Source organism: Agelaius tricolor, unplaced genomic scaffold (assembly GCF_023055355.1).
Source record: "Agelaius tricolor isolate 1412-34295 unplaced genomic scaffold, bAgeTri1.0.p SCAF_7, whole genome shotgun sequence".
Lineage (NCBI taxonomy): Eukaryota > Metazoa > Chordata > Aves > Passeriformes > Icteridae > Agelaius > Agelaius tricolor.
Window position 1 is genome coordinate 43790719 of NW_027269267.1, and position 20275 is coordinate 43810993.

The window sequence follows — 20275 nt, forward strand, 5'->3', positions numbered from 1 at the left end:
GGAGGTCAGAGCAGCAGTGTGGGCTGGGCTCTTGCCAGGTGTACCCTGACGAGCTGGGACCCCCCCCCCCCATATCAGGAAGACATGGAGCTTTGCTGCCAACTACTGTGTTTTCAAACAATTTTATTGTGGTCCTACATCTTCTTTAAAAAAAAAAAGTAAAAAAAAATTTGAATGTTTTTCCTATTCCTGTCAGTTCCAAACATTTATGGGAATTTGCATGTGGGAAGCTGAGGGAGTACAGGCTGTGCCCCCCTTCCTGCTTGTCCAGGGTGTGGTTCCTTATTACAGAAACTCCCGGCTGCCCAGGAGACTGGGGGGCTGCTCTCTGCTGCACCCCAGAGCAGCAATTGTGTCCACCTTGTGGCTTATTACAAGGAATAACCCCAAGCACCAGTACAGATTGAGGGTGACCCGCTGGAAAGCGGCTCTGCTGAGGAAGACCTGGGGTTCCTGATGGACAACAAGTTGTCCATGGGCCAGCAGTGTGCCCTGGTGGCCAGGAAGGCCAATGGTATCCTGGAAAAGCAGGATCAGGAAAAGCATTGCCAGTAGGCTGTGGGAGATGATTCTGCCCTTGTGCTCAGGCCTGGTGAGGCCAAATCTGAAGTGCTGTGTCCAGTTCTGGGCTCCCCAGTAGAGGACAGACATGGAGCTCCCCTAGCAGATCCAGATGCTGTGGAGTAAGGGACTGGGGCATTTCTCTTACAAGGAAAGGCTAAGGGAGCTGGGCCTGTTCAACATCAAGAAAAGACACAACTGAGAGGGGATCTCTCATCAATAATTATCTGAAGGGAGGGTGACAAGAGCATGGAACCAGGCTCTGTTCAGTGGTGCTGAGCAATAGCACAAGAGGCAATGGGCAGAAACTGCTGCACAGGAAGTTCCACTAGAATCTGAGGAAGAACTTCTTGACTGTGCAGGTGACCCTGTACACGAACAGATTGTTCAGAGGTTGTGTTCCTCAAAGGAGTTATTCGAGAACGATCTGGAAGGAAGCCTGTTGAATGTGTTCTAGGATGACCCTGCCAGCGCAGGGAGGCTGGGCCAGGTGACCCAATGTTGTCCTTTCCAACCTCTCCCGTCTGTGATCATATTAGGTAAGGCCATCAGCGTTTCCAAGAAACAAAACAATGCGCATTTCAAACACCAGTCAGGAATACACAATGGTATTTCTTTTGCCCCTAGAGCACTATTCCGCCCAGCCAGGGCACCCTCACGCCTGTGGGCTCGGAAGGGTCCCCGACCCCTCAGACCGCCCTCTGCCCCCGCAGCGCGGTCCCCGCCCGGCCCCGCCTCCCGGCAGCCCCCGCGCGCCGCCCGGCCTCGCGAGACTCTGGGCTCTCGCGACAGCGGGGCGCCGCCATCTTACCCGCTCGCTCGGGCGCTCGCTGTGTCGGGCGCTGCGGCTCAGGGCGGCGGGGGGGCCGCCCGTCCCGTCCCGCTCCTCACCGCACCGCCCGTCCCGCTCCGCTCCGTCGCCACACTCGGCCGCGCCGCCCTCCGGCGGGGGGGACCCGCGCTGCGCCCGGGACGCGCTCCCCGGCAGAGGAGCGGCGAGAGCGGGGCCCGCGGAAAGCAGCCGCTGCTCGGCTGGTTCCGCCCCCTCCGTGTCGCTGGGCCTCCGGCCCCTGCCGGGCGGCTTCTGCTCAACCGGGAGGCGGCGGAGAGTGCGGGGAGGCGCGGCGGGAGCCGGGGTGCCGGCCGGCCGGCGGGCGGCGCGGACCCCGCCGCCGGGGCTGCTGCTGCTGTTGCTGCTGGTGGGGAGGCGGGGGGCCCGGGCCGCTCTGGATGGTGGTTAAAATGATCATAGAAAACTTCGAGGCGCTGAAATCCTGGCTCAGCAAAACCTTGGAGCCCATGTGAGTAACCGCGACCCTTCCTCGCCCTCTCGCCCCCTCGAAATAAACCTTCCCCTTGTAGAAGATGGGGATCCGCAGGGGCGGGAAACGTGGTGCCGGCGAGTCCCGGGAGGGCATCCCGGGAGATGCCCTCTCAGCACCCTTCTTCCCCGGCCGCCGTGTGTGAGGGGCTGCGTCGTTCTTGCGCTCTCCCGCTCTCCCGTCGCCGTCCTCGGCCGGGAGGTAGGACCATCTCCCTCCAGAGGATGCAGCTTCCCCCCCTAGCGACCGCGTTCCTCCTCCCTTTGTAGCCCAGGGAGAGCGGGAGCCGCTGTGTGTGCGTGTGCAGCTCGCCGTGCCCCGCGCTCAGCCCCCGGAGAGGCCGCGGTAATGAGCACGGCCCGCCGCCCTGTGCGGGGACCTTCTCCGAGAGAGCTCAGGTGCCGCTGGGACGTCCAGCGGGATCCTGGGATCTTCCCTGCAGACTCGTCGCACATCATTCTTGGTTATTTGGAGTGTTTGACGCTCTCTGGTTTCCCTTCCCCCAAATAAAAATTGCATCAGTAGAGGCCTTGGGAGTAGGAGCCCCAGAGAATAATTTGCCTGTTTGTGAATACGTGCGTGCCCTCTAAGGATAACATTCGTGTGAGTAAGTGGGGCTCTTCTGTAAATACATCTTCCTTTTCTGAGTGGTATTTTAGTGGAACTGAAGCGTGAACTTAGTTTTAAAGGTGTATCTTCTGGAAGTATGGTGTCTACAGATAAAAGCATGCACTTTTTTTTGTCATTCTGGACCACTATTTTAACATGTCTGAATTAAATTTGCTGGAGTTTGATTTGAGTTAAATGAACTAGAACTCCTGAATTCAGTCTGGTCTTAACTTTTGTGCTGAGGTGTTTGCCCACTGTAGCTTTTACTCTTGACAAGCTCAGATGGGGAAGCAAAATTTTCTTTATTGCTTCCATAACCATTAGTTATTTGTATGTACAGATACAGTTTGTAGGGCTTATGCTGTAATAACTTGAAAAAGTTGTAAGATGCTGGGACATTTTTAGGAGAACTTCACTTGGGTTGTTCTTTTGTTTGTTTGTGGCTTTTTTTTGAGGTGGTGGGGAAGAGGTAGTGGTTCTCCTTTATTCCATAGGGTCTAATCCAGACCACACTAAAATAGATGAACTGAGTTTACTTTCAGTGGTCTTTGAATTAGGCTTGCAACAAAATTACACTGAGTGTCTTTGTTATAAAAGGTTTGACGTTTAAGATTTTTATTTTGGAGGGGGAAAAAAGGGCATAGTCTTGTAAAGCTGTAGTTTGGGAAAGGTGAATTACTTTTTATCTTGGGTTGGTATAATGCAATATGTTGTGTTCTGGGATAATAGACTTCTCTAGTCCTCTGCTGCATAATGCTCACTGGGTACTTTCTTGTATGAATATTTTGTTAAGGGCAATCAGGAGTTTGATGCCAGTATTTTAGAATGTGCTGGTTAAGAGGCTTAGAACAGATGCAGGTTGGTCCATGTTTCTTTGTTTGAATATTAAACCATGAGCTCTGTTAGCAATAGTCACTAGTTACAAGGGTAAAATTGAGATTTTCAGCTTTCATGATCTGTGCAATTTTCTGCCTTTTTCCACTTAGAAGACCAGCATGTATCTGTTAGGTTAAATGTGGTGTGTGAGGAGATCAAATGTGTTTGTCGTTTTGGAAAATTGTGGAGAGTTAGGGAGATGCTGGTCTGGAGGATGATGAGTTCTCTGCATTTTTAGCTTTGGGAGAAAACAAACCAGCAGTGACTGTCATTCAGTTTTCTGCAGTGTCCTGTGTAACTGCATTGTTGAATAGATATTAGAATTGGCGGAGATGTATTGCCCTTTCCGGGCATATAGTCGGATACTCCTGGAGGTGCTTTTGGTGTCAGCTATCTGAAGTGTGTGACTACGGCCGTAGCTTCTGGCTGTATGAAAATTCTAGTGTGCAGCTACTTCTAAAGAAGTAACTGTTGCACTACTAGTACAGTGAGGTGCTAACTGCTGATCCTCTGAAGGTGTTGCTGTAGCCCAGAAATGATTTTTGACTTGTCTTTTCCTGTTAATGAAACAAAAGTGCCAAATGTTGTGTAGTGGCTCTTTCAGAAACCTTTAGCTGCAAGATACATGGCTTAACCTCCTGACTGCACTAAGAAAGACACCACTGTATTAGGTCATTATGGAGGTGGTGTCTTGGTGGTTTCAAGGGGAGAAGTGCATTTAAGAAGAAGCATGAATAAATTTTATACAAACATGTCTAGATCTATATTTATGTGCTAGTTACCTAGAGCTGAATAGTTAGAACATGCTGCACTTTCCAAGTTGCCTTTTCCAAGGAGCTAGCCTTTTTTAATCAGGATGTATAACTTGTTCCAAAGGCCATAATGCATGTACTTCTAAAACATAATGTTTCAGAATTAAAATATCGCAATAGCCACAAAAATTGTCTCATTTCATCTTTAAACAGTTCTAAAAATGCTGACTTCCTAATATAAAGAAACAAGTGCGTTATGTAATTATATAGACTGGACAAGATTTGGTTGTTGGACTGCTTTCACATGGAGTCTATGGGAAACAGTGTTCATAGACAAGAATGTTTGAAGGGGAGAGATGGTGGAGGATTTAAGATTTGGAATTTTGTTAGTGGTAGGTTGTTGGGTTTGTTTGTTTGTTTTGGACTACTCTAATGCCTTTGGCAAAGCCTTGGTGATCATCCATACAAAAAGGCCTTATGTGAGTTTTGTCTTGTTGCAGTGAGGCAGAAATTGCAAATGCTGCCATGCTGGAGCCTTTGCAAGTCCATCTCGGTTTAGGGGTAATAGGTCTGTAGGAGCTTTCTACAGCTCTTCAGGAAGAGGCTGCTTTTGTCATTTTGGAAGTAACTCTTCGTGCAGAATTGCTAAATATACGCTCAGAATCATTGCAGACACGGCCATGTAAATGTAGTACCAGTACAAATAAACTGGCAAGAGGCTTTTTGTGCTGTGGCTACTGTGTGTTTGGCTAGAATTATCTTGTATATTCAACTCCTGTCAGCTCTGTAAAGAAGGCATTTGTTACCAGTCATCCTCGTTGCTTGCAAACAGCAATGAGCTAAGTTTCTGGTGTTACACACTTTCTTGTTCGTGGCATGGTTTCTATCAAGTGTTGGAAAATGTTAAACTTGGAATATAACCGTCTGCCTGTCATTTTTGATTTCTATACTAACAAGGCACTCACTGAGCCTGTCAATTGTGATGAGTTTCTTTCCTGCAAGTCTGTTCCAGATACTCTGTAAACTGTACATAGTCCTTGCTGGAATATTAGGATCTGGCTTGGCAAAGTTCCAAGTAGGGATTTCTTTAATTTTTTTTTCTTGAATTTGTTTGAATCTCTACTTGTGAAAAAAAATAGCTTTTTGTACGAATGCTACACTCACAATTTCACTTTTAAGACATTGTAATATTCTCCCCCTTGCCCTAATTCTCTACACTGGAAAGTTTCCTTGGTTTTAATTACTTTGTGTAAAATAAATTAAATTGAAATATTTGTGGCCTGCTGAATTTTACTTTCAGTTTGATTAAGGCTCTCATATCTAATTTTTTTCCACTTCACTGTATTTACATTTTTGTGAAGGTTTGTTCCTGTGCTAAATCAAACTTGAAAAAAAGATGCAATGCCTACAACAACATTATGCACTATTTAGGCGTACCTCATTTAAATGGAAAGGTATTTTTCATTGGTGAATTCTGTAAGTGAATGGGGTGTTGTAATGACTTTCATCAGATGGAATAAAATGAAAATTGTTTAAAGAATATTTTGAGTATATTTATCATTGGAATATTTTTTGGCCAGTGATCTGTGTCCTCTGGTGTTATGCTCTCGCTATTCTTTGTTTGTCAGGCTTTTCAGCCCTTTTTTTTGGCTTCACAGGTTACTGAGAAAAGGTAGCAAATAAAAAAGGTTTAACAGTGTTGTAAGGAATATACTAATAAGCCAGGACATTGAAAGCAAGTCCTACCAATAACACTTATTGGGCCACCATGAGATTTCTCTGATTTTCCATGAAACTTCCTAAGAAGTTCAGAGGCAATAAGCATTTCTCTTTATTTCACTTAATTTTGTTAACACCTCGTGTAAAGCTCTTTGTAACTAAGACAAATCACAAATGCACATCAGTGGTATGTAGTTTTTAACACTAGTTATTTTTCTACATCTGCTATGAAACTTGATAATTTTCATCTGACTCACAGAGAGCTACTGTGTTTGAGAAATCAAGGTTCCTAGCTTAGGGTGCTGATACTGCTAAGCTTCTGAGTAAAAATATTATATTAGTATTAAAAAATTGGCACTATTAGGTATAGTTGAAAGCAGAAAATAAAAAGGAGAAAATTACTCCTGTTACAGGAAACCTTTTTTGTTCTTGCAGTGAATATCAGCAGTGAAGTGAAACCCCTTTGACTGCATTGCATGTGTCTCAATGTGAGACACTGTGATGAGTTTTGCTTTCTGCATTGAATGGGTGTTGGAGAGCCAGCAAGCTGACAGCTGTTCTGCCTCATGAGAGCTGTCTTGAATCTAGGGGTGGTATTCTAGGCTGCCAATTACTGGTTGCAGCTGTATGAACATGTCAGATCTGGGTATCAGAATAATTTAGAACTGATTTAATGGCATCATTAGCTTGAATAGCAGCTTTGGAGGCTGCAGCATTCCTCGATGTGTTTCTATTGCTTTAAGTACTGTTAGAGAGGTAATTAAAGTGAGGATCATAAGAGCAGTCCTCCTTAGCCACACTAGTGTCTCAGGATAAAAGTTGGATCTTGCTGAATGAGTTTGTAATTCATTTTACTTACTGAAGTAAGTTTGCACCATATTACTTTACATCACAGCTTTTTATAGATTTTTTTTTAGTAACAACAGAGTGGTGCAACTGCCTGAATTAAGCTGGCTGCACTGCCCAGCAGGCCATGTACATATTTCTGCACCCACTCGGCCCTGCAAGTAGAAAGCATTTCTCTCTGCCTTCAAACACAGCCATGTCCACCTTGGTTAATGTCAAGAACTGAGCAGTATTTTAGCAGTATTTTAGCAGTCTTCAGGCAACAAAACTAGACTCTGAAATTTAGGTTATTAACACAGGATCAGAGCATGGCAAATAGCATGCACCTACATGTCATTTCCTCTACAGCAGCACCATTTGTTGCCTGGAGGACTACAGACATGCTTCTGAGGTTTCACTGTGTTGTGGTAGTTTAAATTTGTCAGGGAACTAGTGTCAGGATTTGCAGCATCTTTTTGGTTTGTACATTAATTTTAAAACTGAAGAAAAAATCCCCTTGTTTAGTTCCTTTACAACTTAAAAAAAGTAGTGTGTGCGTACAGCGTAAGCTATGTGTTAATAAGGGCTTTTGAACGTACAGCTACACGACTAATGTGTTCTTGCTAACACCTTTTATATCTCTTCCACATATGCTGCATTTCTCACTTAATGCTAAAGTCTGTAGTTGCCTGGTGATTAAAAAGTCAGAGTGGGTTCTCAGAACATATTTTATATTTAAAAAAATGTGAGTATTGGAAACAGGTTAAAAAGTGTTTAATGAATTGCAGAGTATTCAAATAAGAAGTAAATACTGTACTGAGAGGTGACTCAGCCAAATTACTTTTCCTTTTTCAAATATTATTTGCAACAAAAAAAATAGGACCTAAATTTACCCTGACAGTTTCATCTTTTCTGGTTTATCTTCATTTGAAATAGTAATTTCAAATAATGACCGCAAAACAACATGAGGTCAGAAACATGAGTTTTTTGAACTTTCCTGTGAGCTTTATTGAACTGTTCCTTCTGTGATTGAGCAAAATATTTGATTGGGAATTGCTTTCCTTTTTGAAGCTTCTATCTGTTGCATAGCAATTGGAGGTATCTGTATAATTCTCTGAAGAACATATAGAGATCTAGCAAGAGGATTCTTCATCTATGCCTGCATATCCAATACTGTTTATTAAAGCAGGATTACATGAGCAGTCTCCCTTGTTTAAGAGAGAGGAGTAGGCACTGTGTATTTTCTGATTTAGCACAGACTGCAAAAAAGTATTACTAGAGGTAAAAACATTTAACGTTGCTAGGAACAATGATGCATGTATATTTCTGAGTATATGATACATATTCAGAAATTGGGTGTAACAAGACATGCTATGGTGTTTAATGGTAGCACACACTGGGATGTACTTGCTGCAGTGGAAATGAATTCGGATTACTTGTGCCAGCTGGTGCTTGTTTGTTTGTTAAAGAAAACACAAGTGAAAACAGGAGGAGAAATTTGTCATTACAGATGTGTATTAGTGCTTGCAGCGCATGGCTGTGGTATGTTGAGGGGATGAAGCTAGGGAAATCAGAGTTGAGAAATGTTTTCCTGCATGCTTCAATGAATGTGACCATTTTTCTAGTAGCCATGTGTTATAAGAATGAAGTTATGTATAAAGTTCTGTCACACTTGTAATGCATAAATTGTGTTTATGGTGAGGACTGATGTACCACACTATATTCAAGTTTATTAAATTCAAACCTGTATTTAATGACTGAAAATGTCTATCATTCAATGAGCAGTAGAATCAAATTACAAACTTTTTGTTCATTTTTAGAGCAACTTAAGAGTATTTGAAATGTGTTGGTGGTATTCTCATTTTTCTGAGATACCAGTTAAGGATCTTTGTTATCTTTCAATCTGCAAGAACATAGCATGATACATACATTGTATGCCAAATCCTTGTGCTACACTGTATATTTGCTGCCATCAGCATGGATGCCTTTACTGTTTTCTTTATTCTCACATTACTTGTTAACAAAACAAAGTCGATTATAAGAGCATAAAATGCAAGACAAAGAGGTTTAGAAAAACTGACAAAGCTAGCTGAAAATCAGTGAAAAATCCATGTATGCACAACAGAGCAGGCATATTGCGTATTATTCACACACAAAGGCTGCTATTCTCTAAGAAAATACTGTTAAACTAGAGAACATAAGATCTTGTTTATCAGAAAAACTCAAGGCCCCATAATCCAAACCAGCGGATTTTGACTAAACCAGTGGATGGAGAATTTATACAGAACATTTCAGAATTAAGTTTGAGTGAAAAAATGGAAAGGAATTCCTTTTTAAAAAAGTTCTCCCCAAACAAAATTATTAAAGATTATGTCTAGAAGTCTTGATAGCTGTAAAGAAATTTTCAGACAGACTTCCTTTATCCACAGTTTTGTAAACTTAAATTTTTTTTTACTTTGTAAGACCAATTAGTCCTCTCTTCCACCACTTGAGGTTGCTAGCAATTTAATTTTAGCATAATCTTAAAAAAAGGCATTGCAAGAGAGTTTGAAAGCCGTATAAGATCATATTATAGACTTGACAGATTTATTTAAGATACTATCTAGAGAAACAGTCTTTGCCCTAGTGTGGGGAAAACAGATTAATTGTGGGGTTTTTTTTAAGCTTTGAAGAACAGATACAGAAGAGACTTGTGTTTCAAGGCAGTAGCTAAAAAAGGATGTCAGCCCTTTTCTGTGTAGAGATCATTTGCAGTTTCATTTTAAGAAATTAAAAGAAAGCACAGAAAATCCTAGTGCTGGTTTGTAAAAGCATCTTCATCTCACTCTGCCACAAAACTCACTGTATTCATTATTGCTTAATTAATGTCAATTTGAAATAATTTGCCTGTTAGTATTTAAAAAAAAATAGTATTTGTTAAGTAGCCAAAATTGAAAGCATGTAAATTCTTATTGTAGTAGAAATTCCCCTGTACACACTGAATGATAATAATAGTAGAATTCAGTGCAATCATTTTGTTTTGTTTATATGTGGCTGTACAGGGTGACAAATGTTGAAACATGTGCATGAGTGCATAGCAGAATGTGATCCTGTGTTTTGCAAATTAAAAGTACATTTTAATTGAGAATATTTTCATAAGCATATCTTGGAGTTGGGTGGATGACTTCAAGTCCTGGGGTGGACAGGATTGCTAAGATTTCCAAAGTCATCATTGCAGGGAGGATAGAAGCGTTAACTGTTCATTATTTTTAAACATCATCTGTTTGTTTGGGTTTTGGGGTTTTGTTTGTTGGTTTTGTGTGGTTTTGTGGGTTTTTTGGTTTGTTTTTTGGGGGATAATTTATGGTTTGTTTATTTTGTTATGGTCTAGGTGGCTTTCCAGAGAAGATTTTCTGGTTTTTATCCTGCTCATGAAAGGGGAATTGCTTTAAACTGAATATGAGGTTGCTGTATAGTCAGTGCTGTAGGAGCTGGAGAATTAAAACACATTGTAGTAGTTCATAGCAGTAGATTTTTACCTTCTAGACTGACTTGGGTTCCCCCCCCCCCCCCACTAAATTTTGTGTGCGCATGTCATTTAAGTAAGTTGTAGTGGATTTTGAACGACAGCTGACTGTTCATATTATTGAGTGAGAACCAAATTTATGGAAATTGAAATTAAAAAAGGGAAACTGAGGATAATCATGTGAAAATTGTCTGCTCCCCATCCCACCTATAATGATGAAAACAGCACATTAATTTTCCATTGCACAATTGAGCTTGAAACTGGGAAAGTATTGAAAATCTGAAGTGCCATTGAAGTTGTGTGAAGAAACAGTAATAAAAGTTAATAACTTTTCAAATTCAAGGATTGAGGTTATGAAATGCTGGTCTTAGTGCCTGCTGAAGGCTTAGAGAGAGCCATCGTTACAGACTGTGATGAATGCTGTTTGACACTGGGCTTTCAGATAATTTGCTTGGCTGATGTGCTCGGGTGCTTGCAGTGTTAGAGTCTTACTAGGAGGAGGTTGTGTCAGGTTGTGCATTGACTTGGTGCTTGGACTGTATTTTCTTCTGGATAAAGAATTGTTAGATCTGAATGGGTCAAACTAGATTTGAAAAATTTCTGAAGAATTTTTAGTCGGCTTACTGTCTGGTTTTAGATTAGCAGTATATATTTTGTTCATTTTGTGTCCATGGGTTCTTTTGCAATGATTATAAACTCCCATTTCCTGTATCTATAAATAATGCAGACTAACATGGAATACAGTGGTACATCCACTAGCAGCCCAAGTTGCTTTTTCAGCATGAAATTCTAGTATTGCCTCCTTTCTAAAGGATGCTGGGTTGCATCTGAAGCTCTGACCTTTAACTTCAGGGCTCTCTGTGCTGGGCCCAGGCTGTCCATAAGTAATGCTGACAGATTGGCTTCCTTTGCTTAGCAGATGTGTTTGCATGGGGGATGTTGCTTGCTGTGCAGGAGATAAGTTTCTCTGGTGAGAGAAATTAGGTTGTGTGATATGTTTGCTTAGGGATTTGGGTTCTTTTGCCCAGTGTCCAAAATAATGTCATTTCAATGATCAACATTTAGATTAATAATTAAGCTCCAGTATTTATATCTTACTCATTGTGGAGGGGATTTCAAACTTCTTATTCCTTTAGATGACTGTTGGACCTCTATGCTAGAGCAGTATTTGTGTAATGTTCATATTCAGTGCAACTCCCTGACCATTAATTTTTCTTATTGGTTATTTTTGCTAGAAAGCATGTACAGTCAGGATGCATCAGTGCAGTTTTTTTTTCTTGTTGTTATTCTTTAAAACATTAGTACAAACTTTGATGACCACCCAAATAAGTTGTCTGTATCATATGACTGGTATGCATCCATTCAATCTTGCATTGTTTTGTGGGGCCTGAAGTCTTTGGTATATGCTAAATAAGGAGATTAAGTTGTTTAAGACCAATGTCTCACTATTTCATTAGTTACTCTTTTTGAAATATGAATGGTTTTGTGCAGTAGTCTCACTTGCTTTGGCAGGCTTTACAAGACCACCACAAAGTTCATTGTAGATTGCTATTTGTGAAACATTGTAAAAAAATCTGTCACTTACATTAAATAATGGTCTACTGAATGTGGATACATGGCTTTCTTCATTCTGAGTTCTTTGTAGATATGCATAAGACCATCAACTTCTACATCGAGGTGCTCTGTATTTAATTGTAGGTTGAATTCTGAATTCAGATGCCAAATGGATAATGATCCCCTAAATTTCTCTCCATTTTCAGTGTACCTCTTATAGAAGTCTCTGTTACAATATATGAATTTAGGCGTTTGAAATTGAAAAAATCAGTTTCAGTTTTCATGGTGTTCATATGTAAGTAGTAATAAGAATGTTCGAAAGTGTATTTAATAGAATACTCAGGGGTCTGACCTTTTTTTTTTTTTTGTAGCATAGATCACTTCTACTGTATCACTATATTAATTTATAATTGGATAGACTGACTTTTTCCAGATAACAGTTACTCAGTGTTGCATTCAGAATTATTGACTCCATCTTTGGGAAGTTACGGAAGTATTCATTGTCTTTGTTTTTAATGCAAAACAGTTGGGCAGTTGAAGCTGTTTCTTATGAAACTGTTCTAGTTAGCTCTGATGTTCTCTGTGCAGTATTGTTAGGAAATATTCTAGGCAATTGTTCTCTTGAAAGGAAAAGTGATACTTAGAACTGCTATCTATCTGGTCTCTGTTTTGAAAAATACACCTGAGTATTTTTCAATTGCTTTGGTAGGAAATTATTTTGCCCTATGTACGTATTGGTCATACCAGTTTCAGACATTAATTTCTGTAATTAATTTGCTTTTTTTTCCCTAACTAATCTATTTGCAGATGTGATGCAGATCCATCTGCCCTAGCTAAATATGTTCTGGCTTTGGTAAAGAAGGACAAAAGTGAAAAGGAACTGAAGGCACTGTGTGTTGATCAGCTGGATGTATTTCTTCAGAAAGGTATGGGCTTTGTCATAACAATTAAGATTGAGTGAAAATTCTGTCTTGTTCAATTTATGCAAGCAATCGTTTACCACAGAGTTTGGCTTTGATCTCTTTATTAGCTTTGTTACTTGGTAGAATGTAATTCATTTTTCATAAAGTAATTTTAAAAAGCCCGGGTGTATAGGTTACCACGCATATATTAGGTATATGTTTTGTTAGTACTCACAGAGGCCCAGAATCATAGAATAGTTTGGATTGAAAGGGACCATAAAGATCCTGTAGTTCCAGCCCCCTGTCCTGGGCAGGGACATCTCACACTAGACCAGGTTTATCAGGGCATGATCTGACCTTGTCTTGCATGCTTCCAGGGTTGGGGCATCCACAACTTTTGGGCAAGTACTGAACCTCTGTATATATATATATGCCAGAAATATTTTTCCTGATGCTTTATTAAGAGACATTAAATAATTGAAGAATTGAAAACTTTTGTGAAACATTCTTCATTATTGACAGGTTTTTTTATTCTGTAAATGTCCTTTTAAAATATAAATTAGGGACACAATATTTAAAGAAAATACTCTTTGGTTTTTTTTTGCTGAATGTAGGTGTTGGTGGCTTGTCTGGGTTTTTTGAGTTTATTTATTTATTAATTTTTAAAGCAAATGTTAACCATGGTTTTGTATAATGGATATTTGTACACTGCTTACTTTTAGAAACTCAGATATTTGTGGAAAAACTGTTTGATGCTGTGAATACAAAAAGCTACCTACCTCCACCAGAACAGCCATCATCAGGAAGCCTGAAAGTAGAATTTTTTCAGCACCAAGAAAAGGAGACAAAAAAGGAGGAGGTGGGCATTGATTTTAATTTATTTACATGTGCATCTTTTTCCTCATTCATGTAATTTGCTTATGTGTTCAACTTCATAGTGTTTATTAGTAATAGTTACTAGCAATTTATTATAGTTCATATCAGTAATAATTTATGTTTATTAATAATATTATTAATAATTACATGACAGTATTAAAATAAGTCAGAAGATTTGTTCTTGGCTCATTGAGCACTGCTGCACAATTTTTCTAACACAAGTGGATGTTTCAAATGTAAACCAACGTGGTTTTGCTGAGGCAAAGGTAAATGAGATTATTTAGTAGTGTAGGAGCAGCAGTATAACCTGCATTAGTTCTCTGGTCAAAATTGCTGTTGTAGTTGTGCTGCACATTAATTCTCCGTAAATTCAGGCTGCCATTCTAAATTGCAATTCCCATTCCTTCAGCTGCTTGATGCAGATAATATCCTTTTGTCACATGTGTTTATGTTGTTCATTGAGCCAGAAGAGTAAGTTTTTGCTTTTCAATAGCAGCCCAAGTTTGCCTCTGTGAAAGTGTTTTAAGTGTGAACTGAACTAGATAAGCTGCTGATGAAAGAAAGACTTTCTTTATTGGTGTTGGTTGTTGAATATCCATGCTTTCTCAAATCTTCCCAAAGCCTTAATATGGTTTTTTGTCTACCTACAGTAAAAGCAGCTGTATTTTCAGTGCAGCACTATAAAGATTATTTTATTTCATCTCAAACAGGGATTTGGATATTCCTACAAAATAGAAATAAGCATGTTACAAAGATTGTCTTATTATGTTAGAGACTAAAAATATTTAATTTCAATGTTACTGCTGATTTCTCAGTGTTCAGAGTTTTTGGTTTTTATTTGGTTATGCAGAAGTCTGCATTTTAGTGTACTCATATTTTGATCTTATATATGTGCTTTGAATGCAGATCGTTAAAGAGGAAGAGCGAGAGAAAAAGTTCTCTAGAAGATTAAATCACAGCCCTCCTCAGTCAAGTTCTCGCTACAGAGACACCAGGTAAAAAATTTTGTTTAACCCCTTGTATTATATCAGTAATCAGATTTTTACTGAATTAAATACTTTGTTTCTTTATTGTCATCTAATAAGCCTGAAAAGAAGGCTTCTATTGCTTTTACGCATATGTAGTTAAGCGACGAGTGTATGTCCGTGTAACCTGTATCTCGAGTTGTGCACAGCTATTATCCTTGGAGTTTTAGGAGTAATTTTGGTGTTAGATTTGTGGTTTATATTGCAGTATTTATTCTGCTTGATATTGAGTTTGAATTTTGATTTAGAAGCGTTCCCTTCAATAAGTCTTGGTGTTTCCAACTTGGGGAATATGCAGTACTGGACAGAAACAGAAATCAATATATGTTTTAAAATCTTAAGTATGGTAAAAATAAAACAAATAAGCAAAATTAATTTTAAAATCCTTCTGAGAAGAAAGGAGTAGCCATAAGTTCCATACAATTTGTAGCTCTTCCCTAGTTTTCCACTGAGATTTCTTAAAGTTTTTAAGTAGTTAAGATTTCAAATTATGGCTTCGTAAGTCTTGTAATTAACCTCTAATATTTCATGTTTAGAAGCCGTGATGAAAGGAAAAAAGATGAACGTTCTCGGAAGAGGGATTATGACCGAAATCCTCCCAGAAGAGATTCCTACAGGGATCGATACAACAGACGGAGAGGGAGGAGTCGGAGCTACAGCAGGAGTCGAAGTAGGAGTTGGAGCAAAGAGAGATTGCGGGACCGTGATCGAGACCGGAGCAGAAGCCGGAGCAGAACGCGAAGCAGAGGTACCAACAGTTGGTCTCTAAAATACGGTGAATGTTTTCTACAAAATTTAGAAACTAAACTTGAAAACTGCGTTCAAAATGTACTAGAGTTTCCTCTATTGTTCTTGTTCCTTTATTCAGATTTAGCTTTGTTTCCTGTGGAAATGAGGCTTTTGTGATTGTGTTCTCAGTGCTTGTTTTCCTCCCTTACCCTCTGTTCTTCTTTAATATCTTTGTATTGAGGTGGCTGTGCTGGACAGTTTTAAGCATTGTTGCACGAGAGGCAGAAAAATGCAAGTTATTTCAATTTCATTAAGTTTTAGGAAACTCAGAATCTGGTTTAGGGAGATAGAGAAATTATTATTGATTTATAAAGGTGGAACTGGCAGAGAAGTTGCCTGTTTGGCAGTAAATGACTTGTCAAACAGAACAGTACAGCTCAGTTCTTTTGGTCTTGTCCCCTCTTTAGTGTCATAGGTGAAGGGCTGAAATTGTTACAATAAATACTTGCATTCGTGCACATATCCGTAAGACTTAAGACTTCAGTACAGTAGTTTGTAGAATTAAACTTCTTTGAAAAGGGGACTACTTTTTCAGCTGAAAAGAGTGTTTTTTCCCTTAATAGTTTTGAATGGAAAATTGGAAAAGACCCAAGTAATTGAAAAGTGAAAATGATTTTATATCTTTGTCATGTCTTTGACAATGTACAGGTAAAAAACAGTGTGGTAGAACTCTCCTTGGTGTTATTTTTTTTTTTTCTGTAAAACAGGCCTTCATAACTCAGCCTTAAAACTAGAAATGCAGATTTCTGGAAAATATGAGAGCAGATATTTTCCAGACAACTTATTAACAAGCAAATTAAATGACATGCAGCAGTTTAACTAAAAGATGACAACATGATTAAATCTTAATTTAAAGATTATTTACACAAACTGAAATGACAGTACCTTATGAACAATATTTTATAGTGAAAGCTTTGTTTCTTAGAACATGAAGAAAAGCCTGTTTTACCCACACTGATGAGCCATCTTTAAGACATTTCATAATGTTCCTTTAATGTGGAGTTATTTAAGTCTGTTAGCTTATGTCATGACATAATTAGTCTGTCTTAAATGGGGTACTTACTTTTTATTTGGTGGTAATACTAGAAAATGAAGAGAATAGTTTGTATGTATTCAGAATGAAAGGTCATTTTACTTGCTCTATCTGCCCAGGAGTGTTCCACACCTGTCAAGCATTATCATTTCACCTATTAAGGCAAAGCTTTGCATGCAATAAATACATGCATTTGAGTGCAACAGAAAATGAAGATCAACAAAATGAAGACACAACAATAACATTGTCTTGAAACATTAAAGATTTGTAACTTTTATAGTATTTTCAAGCTGTGGTTACCTTTTTCTTGCCATTGCTTCCCTTTATTCAAAAAAATTTTGCATCTGAAGTTCTTATATCCATCACTAAAGAAGATGTGCTCTGCCTGAAGTTAAATTGGATATCTGCTCTACTGTGGCTATATCTGTTATTAAAATTGCCCAGGGACTGACTATGTACTTCAGAGATTATTATTTTTCTGATTAAACCTTTGGAATATAGAATCATGGAATAGCTGAGGTTAGTGGAGACCTTTGAAGGTGGTGTAGTCTAACACCCTTTATCAAAACAAATAAACTGGAGCAGATTGCTTAGGACCAACTGGGTTATAAATAACTCCAAGGGTGGAGACTCAACAGACACTTTGGGCAACCTGTAAAACATTTCAATTATTGTGTATATGTATTGAGTTGATGTGGAGTAAAGATACTTAGAGAGAAGTGGCTGCTCCTGGTAAAAAGGTGGCTAAGGAATTACTGAGTATAATTTTTATTTTTATTTTTTTGTTACAGAAAGGGATTTAGGAAAGCCAAAATATGACATGGATAGAACAGATCCATTAGAGAACAATTATACTCCAGTTTCTTCTGTGACAAATATTTCATCTGGCCACTACCCTGTCCCTACACTGAGCAGTACTATTACTGTTATTGCTCCTGCTCATCATGGAAATAACACTACTGAAAGTTGGTCGGAGTTCCATGAAGAGCAGCTGGACCACAACTCCTATGGAAGACCTCCGCTGCCAAAGAAACGCTGTAGAGATTATGATGGTAAGTACATTTTAATTTTTTAATTGCTTCCTACAGCTATGATTTTCCCCTTTATGAAAAGATTGAGGTAATTCACCCTTCTTTTTCTGATCTTCTCTAGTTTGGTGGGGTTTTTCTATTGCACACTTCCTGATTGCAAATTTTACCATGTTACCACTTCTTACTGACTTCAGACAGCTTGCTCTTATAGTGTTTGTCTGTTTTTTTACTAGCTAAGACTATTTTGTATAAATTAGAAAGAGTATATTAAAAAAATCCATTTTTACCCAGGCTTTCTGTCTTAGGTCATGTTCCAACCAAATTCTGTGTGTGGTGGTTTTGACAATGGTTGGCAGCTTACTGGTCTCATCCTATTTCATCCTAACTAACAGACAATTTTTAACTAGAAAGGTCTAGGGCTGAAACTTCCCAAGCTCATTTCTTTCTGTGTAGGTGTTTCTTAAAACTGGCTAGGTTTTCACTTATCTCTGTCTTAAGCTTTCATTTTAAATGTCTTGTGCCAAAATACACACAAGAGGCTGCTGCAGCTGGCAGTGCCTTAACTAAACTCAACCCGTCAACCTGTGAACTCAGGACAGTTGAAATCTTCCTGTAAAGTTGTTTCTGATGGATTTTGTTGTTGTTTTATTGCACACCACAATGAGAAGTTTAAGTTCTAGGCCAGTTTACATTCAGAACTCTGATTAGATTTTTTTTTAAAGTAAAAACAAAGGGAAACTGTGCTTTCAAGTGTTGGCAGAGTTGTACTGACAAAGAATAGCTTTGCCAGTGTACATCACAGATATGGAACAAGTGGAATTGTGAATGTGTCATTTCGTTTTGAAGTTTTCTATCTTCAGTGGCTACATGTTTCCATCATACAGTTCTTCCTATTTGCACTTGCAAATTTTCAACTTTACCCTCTGCTGAAATTCTGGTTTTGTTCAACATTTCAATTTAATGTGCTCTATAACTCTTCTTGAAGATGAGGTAATACATACTGCTTCCCCATGTCATGTTTTGAGGAAGTGAGTACTCCTCTTTCTTCCTATTTACCAGAAGGTGTTTCAGCCTTTTCCCTGTATTGCATTGACTGGTATTTTGGTGTTGTTTCTGTGAACACTGTTGCTAAACAGATAATAATAGAAGAGTCTGGGCTAGAAAGGCCCTTTAAAGTCATCTAGTCTGGCATCCCTACAGTAGGCAAGGTCATCTTCAACGAGATCTTGTTGCTCAGAGCCCACTCCAGTATGACCTTGAATGTTTCCAGGGATGGGGCATCCACCGCTTTTCTGGGCAACCTCTTCCACTGTTTAACCACCCTCATTATAATAATTTCTTTTTCTTATATTTGCTTTGAATCTACCATTTTTTAGTTTAAAACTGTGACCCCTGGTCCTATCACTTCATGTCCCACCAGAAAGTTTGAAGTATAAAGGCTGCAGTGAGTACTTAAATTCGCTGCTCTGAGCCTTCTTTTCTCCAGTCTGAACAGCTCCAACTCTCAGCCCTTCCTCATAAGAGAGGTGCTTCAGGCTTTTGGTAGTTTTTGTGGCCCTCCTCTGACCTCCTTCTATGTTTGACTTGTATGTAAAAAAAAAGTGAATGTGTATTCATTTTTATTTATGTATATTTAATATTTACAAATGCATATGTTATTTGTAAATAACAAATTTTGTTCTTATGTAACCACATTGAACTATGGCAAATGTTTATAATGTTTCCTGAAATAATTGCAAAAGAGGAAAAAAGTGAGTGAATTTGCTCATGTTGGAATTTCATAATATTAACTTCTAACTTTTAATTGGGGTTTCTCAATCCTAGCATCTGCACTTTTTGCTTAGAAACAAATTGATTTTGTTAATGTGATGACATCTAGAGTTCATTCTTTGCTTTCACCATTTGTTATAATACAGTGCAGAATTAGTTCTTTAACAATAAATTAAAACACTTTTGTCCTAGCAAGTTTCTGCAATGTCTGTGTGTGCTGACTGTTTAGAATAAAGTTAAACAATTTCATTTTCTAATCTAAGCTTCTGCTGATATGTGGAGCTCTTAATTTACAAACTGCCACATTACACATTGAATGTCTTGTATCTACCCTGAACCGAGCTACACCTGAATACTAACATCAGTTCTTTTTGATCTTTCAGAGAAGGGTTTCTGTATGAGAGGAGACATGTGCCCTTTTGATCATGGAAGCGATCCAGTAGTGGTAGAAGATGTGAATCTTCCTGGCATTCTGCCTTTTCCAGCACAACCCCCTGTTGTCGAAGGACCACCTCCTCCTGGACTTCCTCCCCCTCCACCAATTCTCAGTCCTCCTCCTGTTAACCTTAGACCTCCAGTACCACCACCAGGCCCCTTACCACCTAGCCTTCCACCTGTAACAGGTAATTACAAAAGATTAAACCCAGGGGTTTTTTTTAGGAAAGCCTGGATCTTACTTGACTTGTATGCAGTGCAAAAAGCTGTTTTGAAGAATCCCAGCTGTATTATGTAAAGTTGAACTGTGTTCTACTATGGCATAGCTTACCTCAAAATTATTCTGTCTGATGATAATGATTGCAGAGTTGGTTATTGTAAAATGCTCCATGCTAAATATGACTACTCTTTAATATGGAATAATATTTTCATTGTATTTAAGCAAAAGCATGATATGGCAAAATTCAGTTCCTTGAGTATTATAGGAGAAGTTGTCCAAAATTGACTACGATCAAAGTGAAAATCCTGGAAACAACTGATCCTTACTGTTTCATTCACAGTAATAGAAGTAAAGATAATTCATCACCACATCAAATTTATACCTGAAAATACCATTTGAGATTAATTTTAAAACTAAACTTGTTACTAAGAAAAAGTCTCAGCATTGTTTACTGTTTCACTGGAAGGTACT

General features: G+C 39.0%; 1 protein-coding gene across 3 annotated transcripts in view; it reads left to right on the plus strand.

Moving 5' to 3' along the window:
- Nucleotides 1–1359: 1359 nt before the first annotated feature.
- The window catches only part of RBM26 (RNA binding motif protein 26), a 47242-nt gene continuing 28326 nt past the window's right edge, over nt 1360–20275 (plus strand). For all 3 annotated transcript variants that reach the window (XM_071431009.1, XM_071431011.1, XM_071431010.1), the window contains exons 1-7: nt 1360–1862; nt 12531–12649; nt 13348–13484; nt 14408–14496; nt 15063–15274; nt 17140–17400; nt 19533–19772. In XM_071431009.1, coding sequence (XP_071287110.1) covers nt 1792–1862; nt 12531–12649; nt 13348–13484; nt 14408–14496; nt 15063–15274; nt 17140–17400; nt 19533–19772 — 1129 coding nt within the window. In that variant the 5' untranslated portion in view covers nt 1360–1791. The remainder of the gene's footprint in view (nt 1863–12530; nt 12650–13347; nt 13485–14407; nt 14497–15062; nt 15275–17139; nt 17401–19532; nt 19773–20275) is intronic.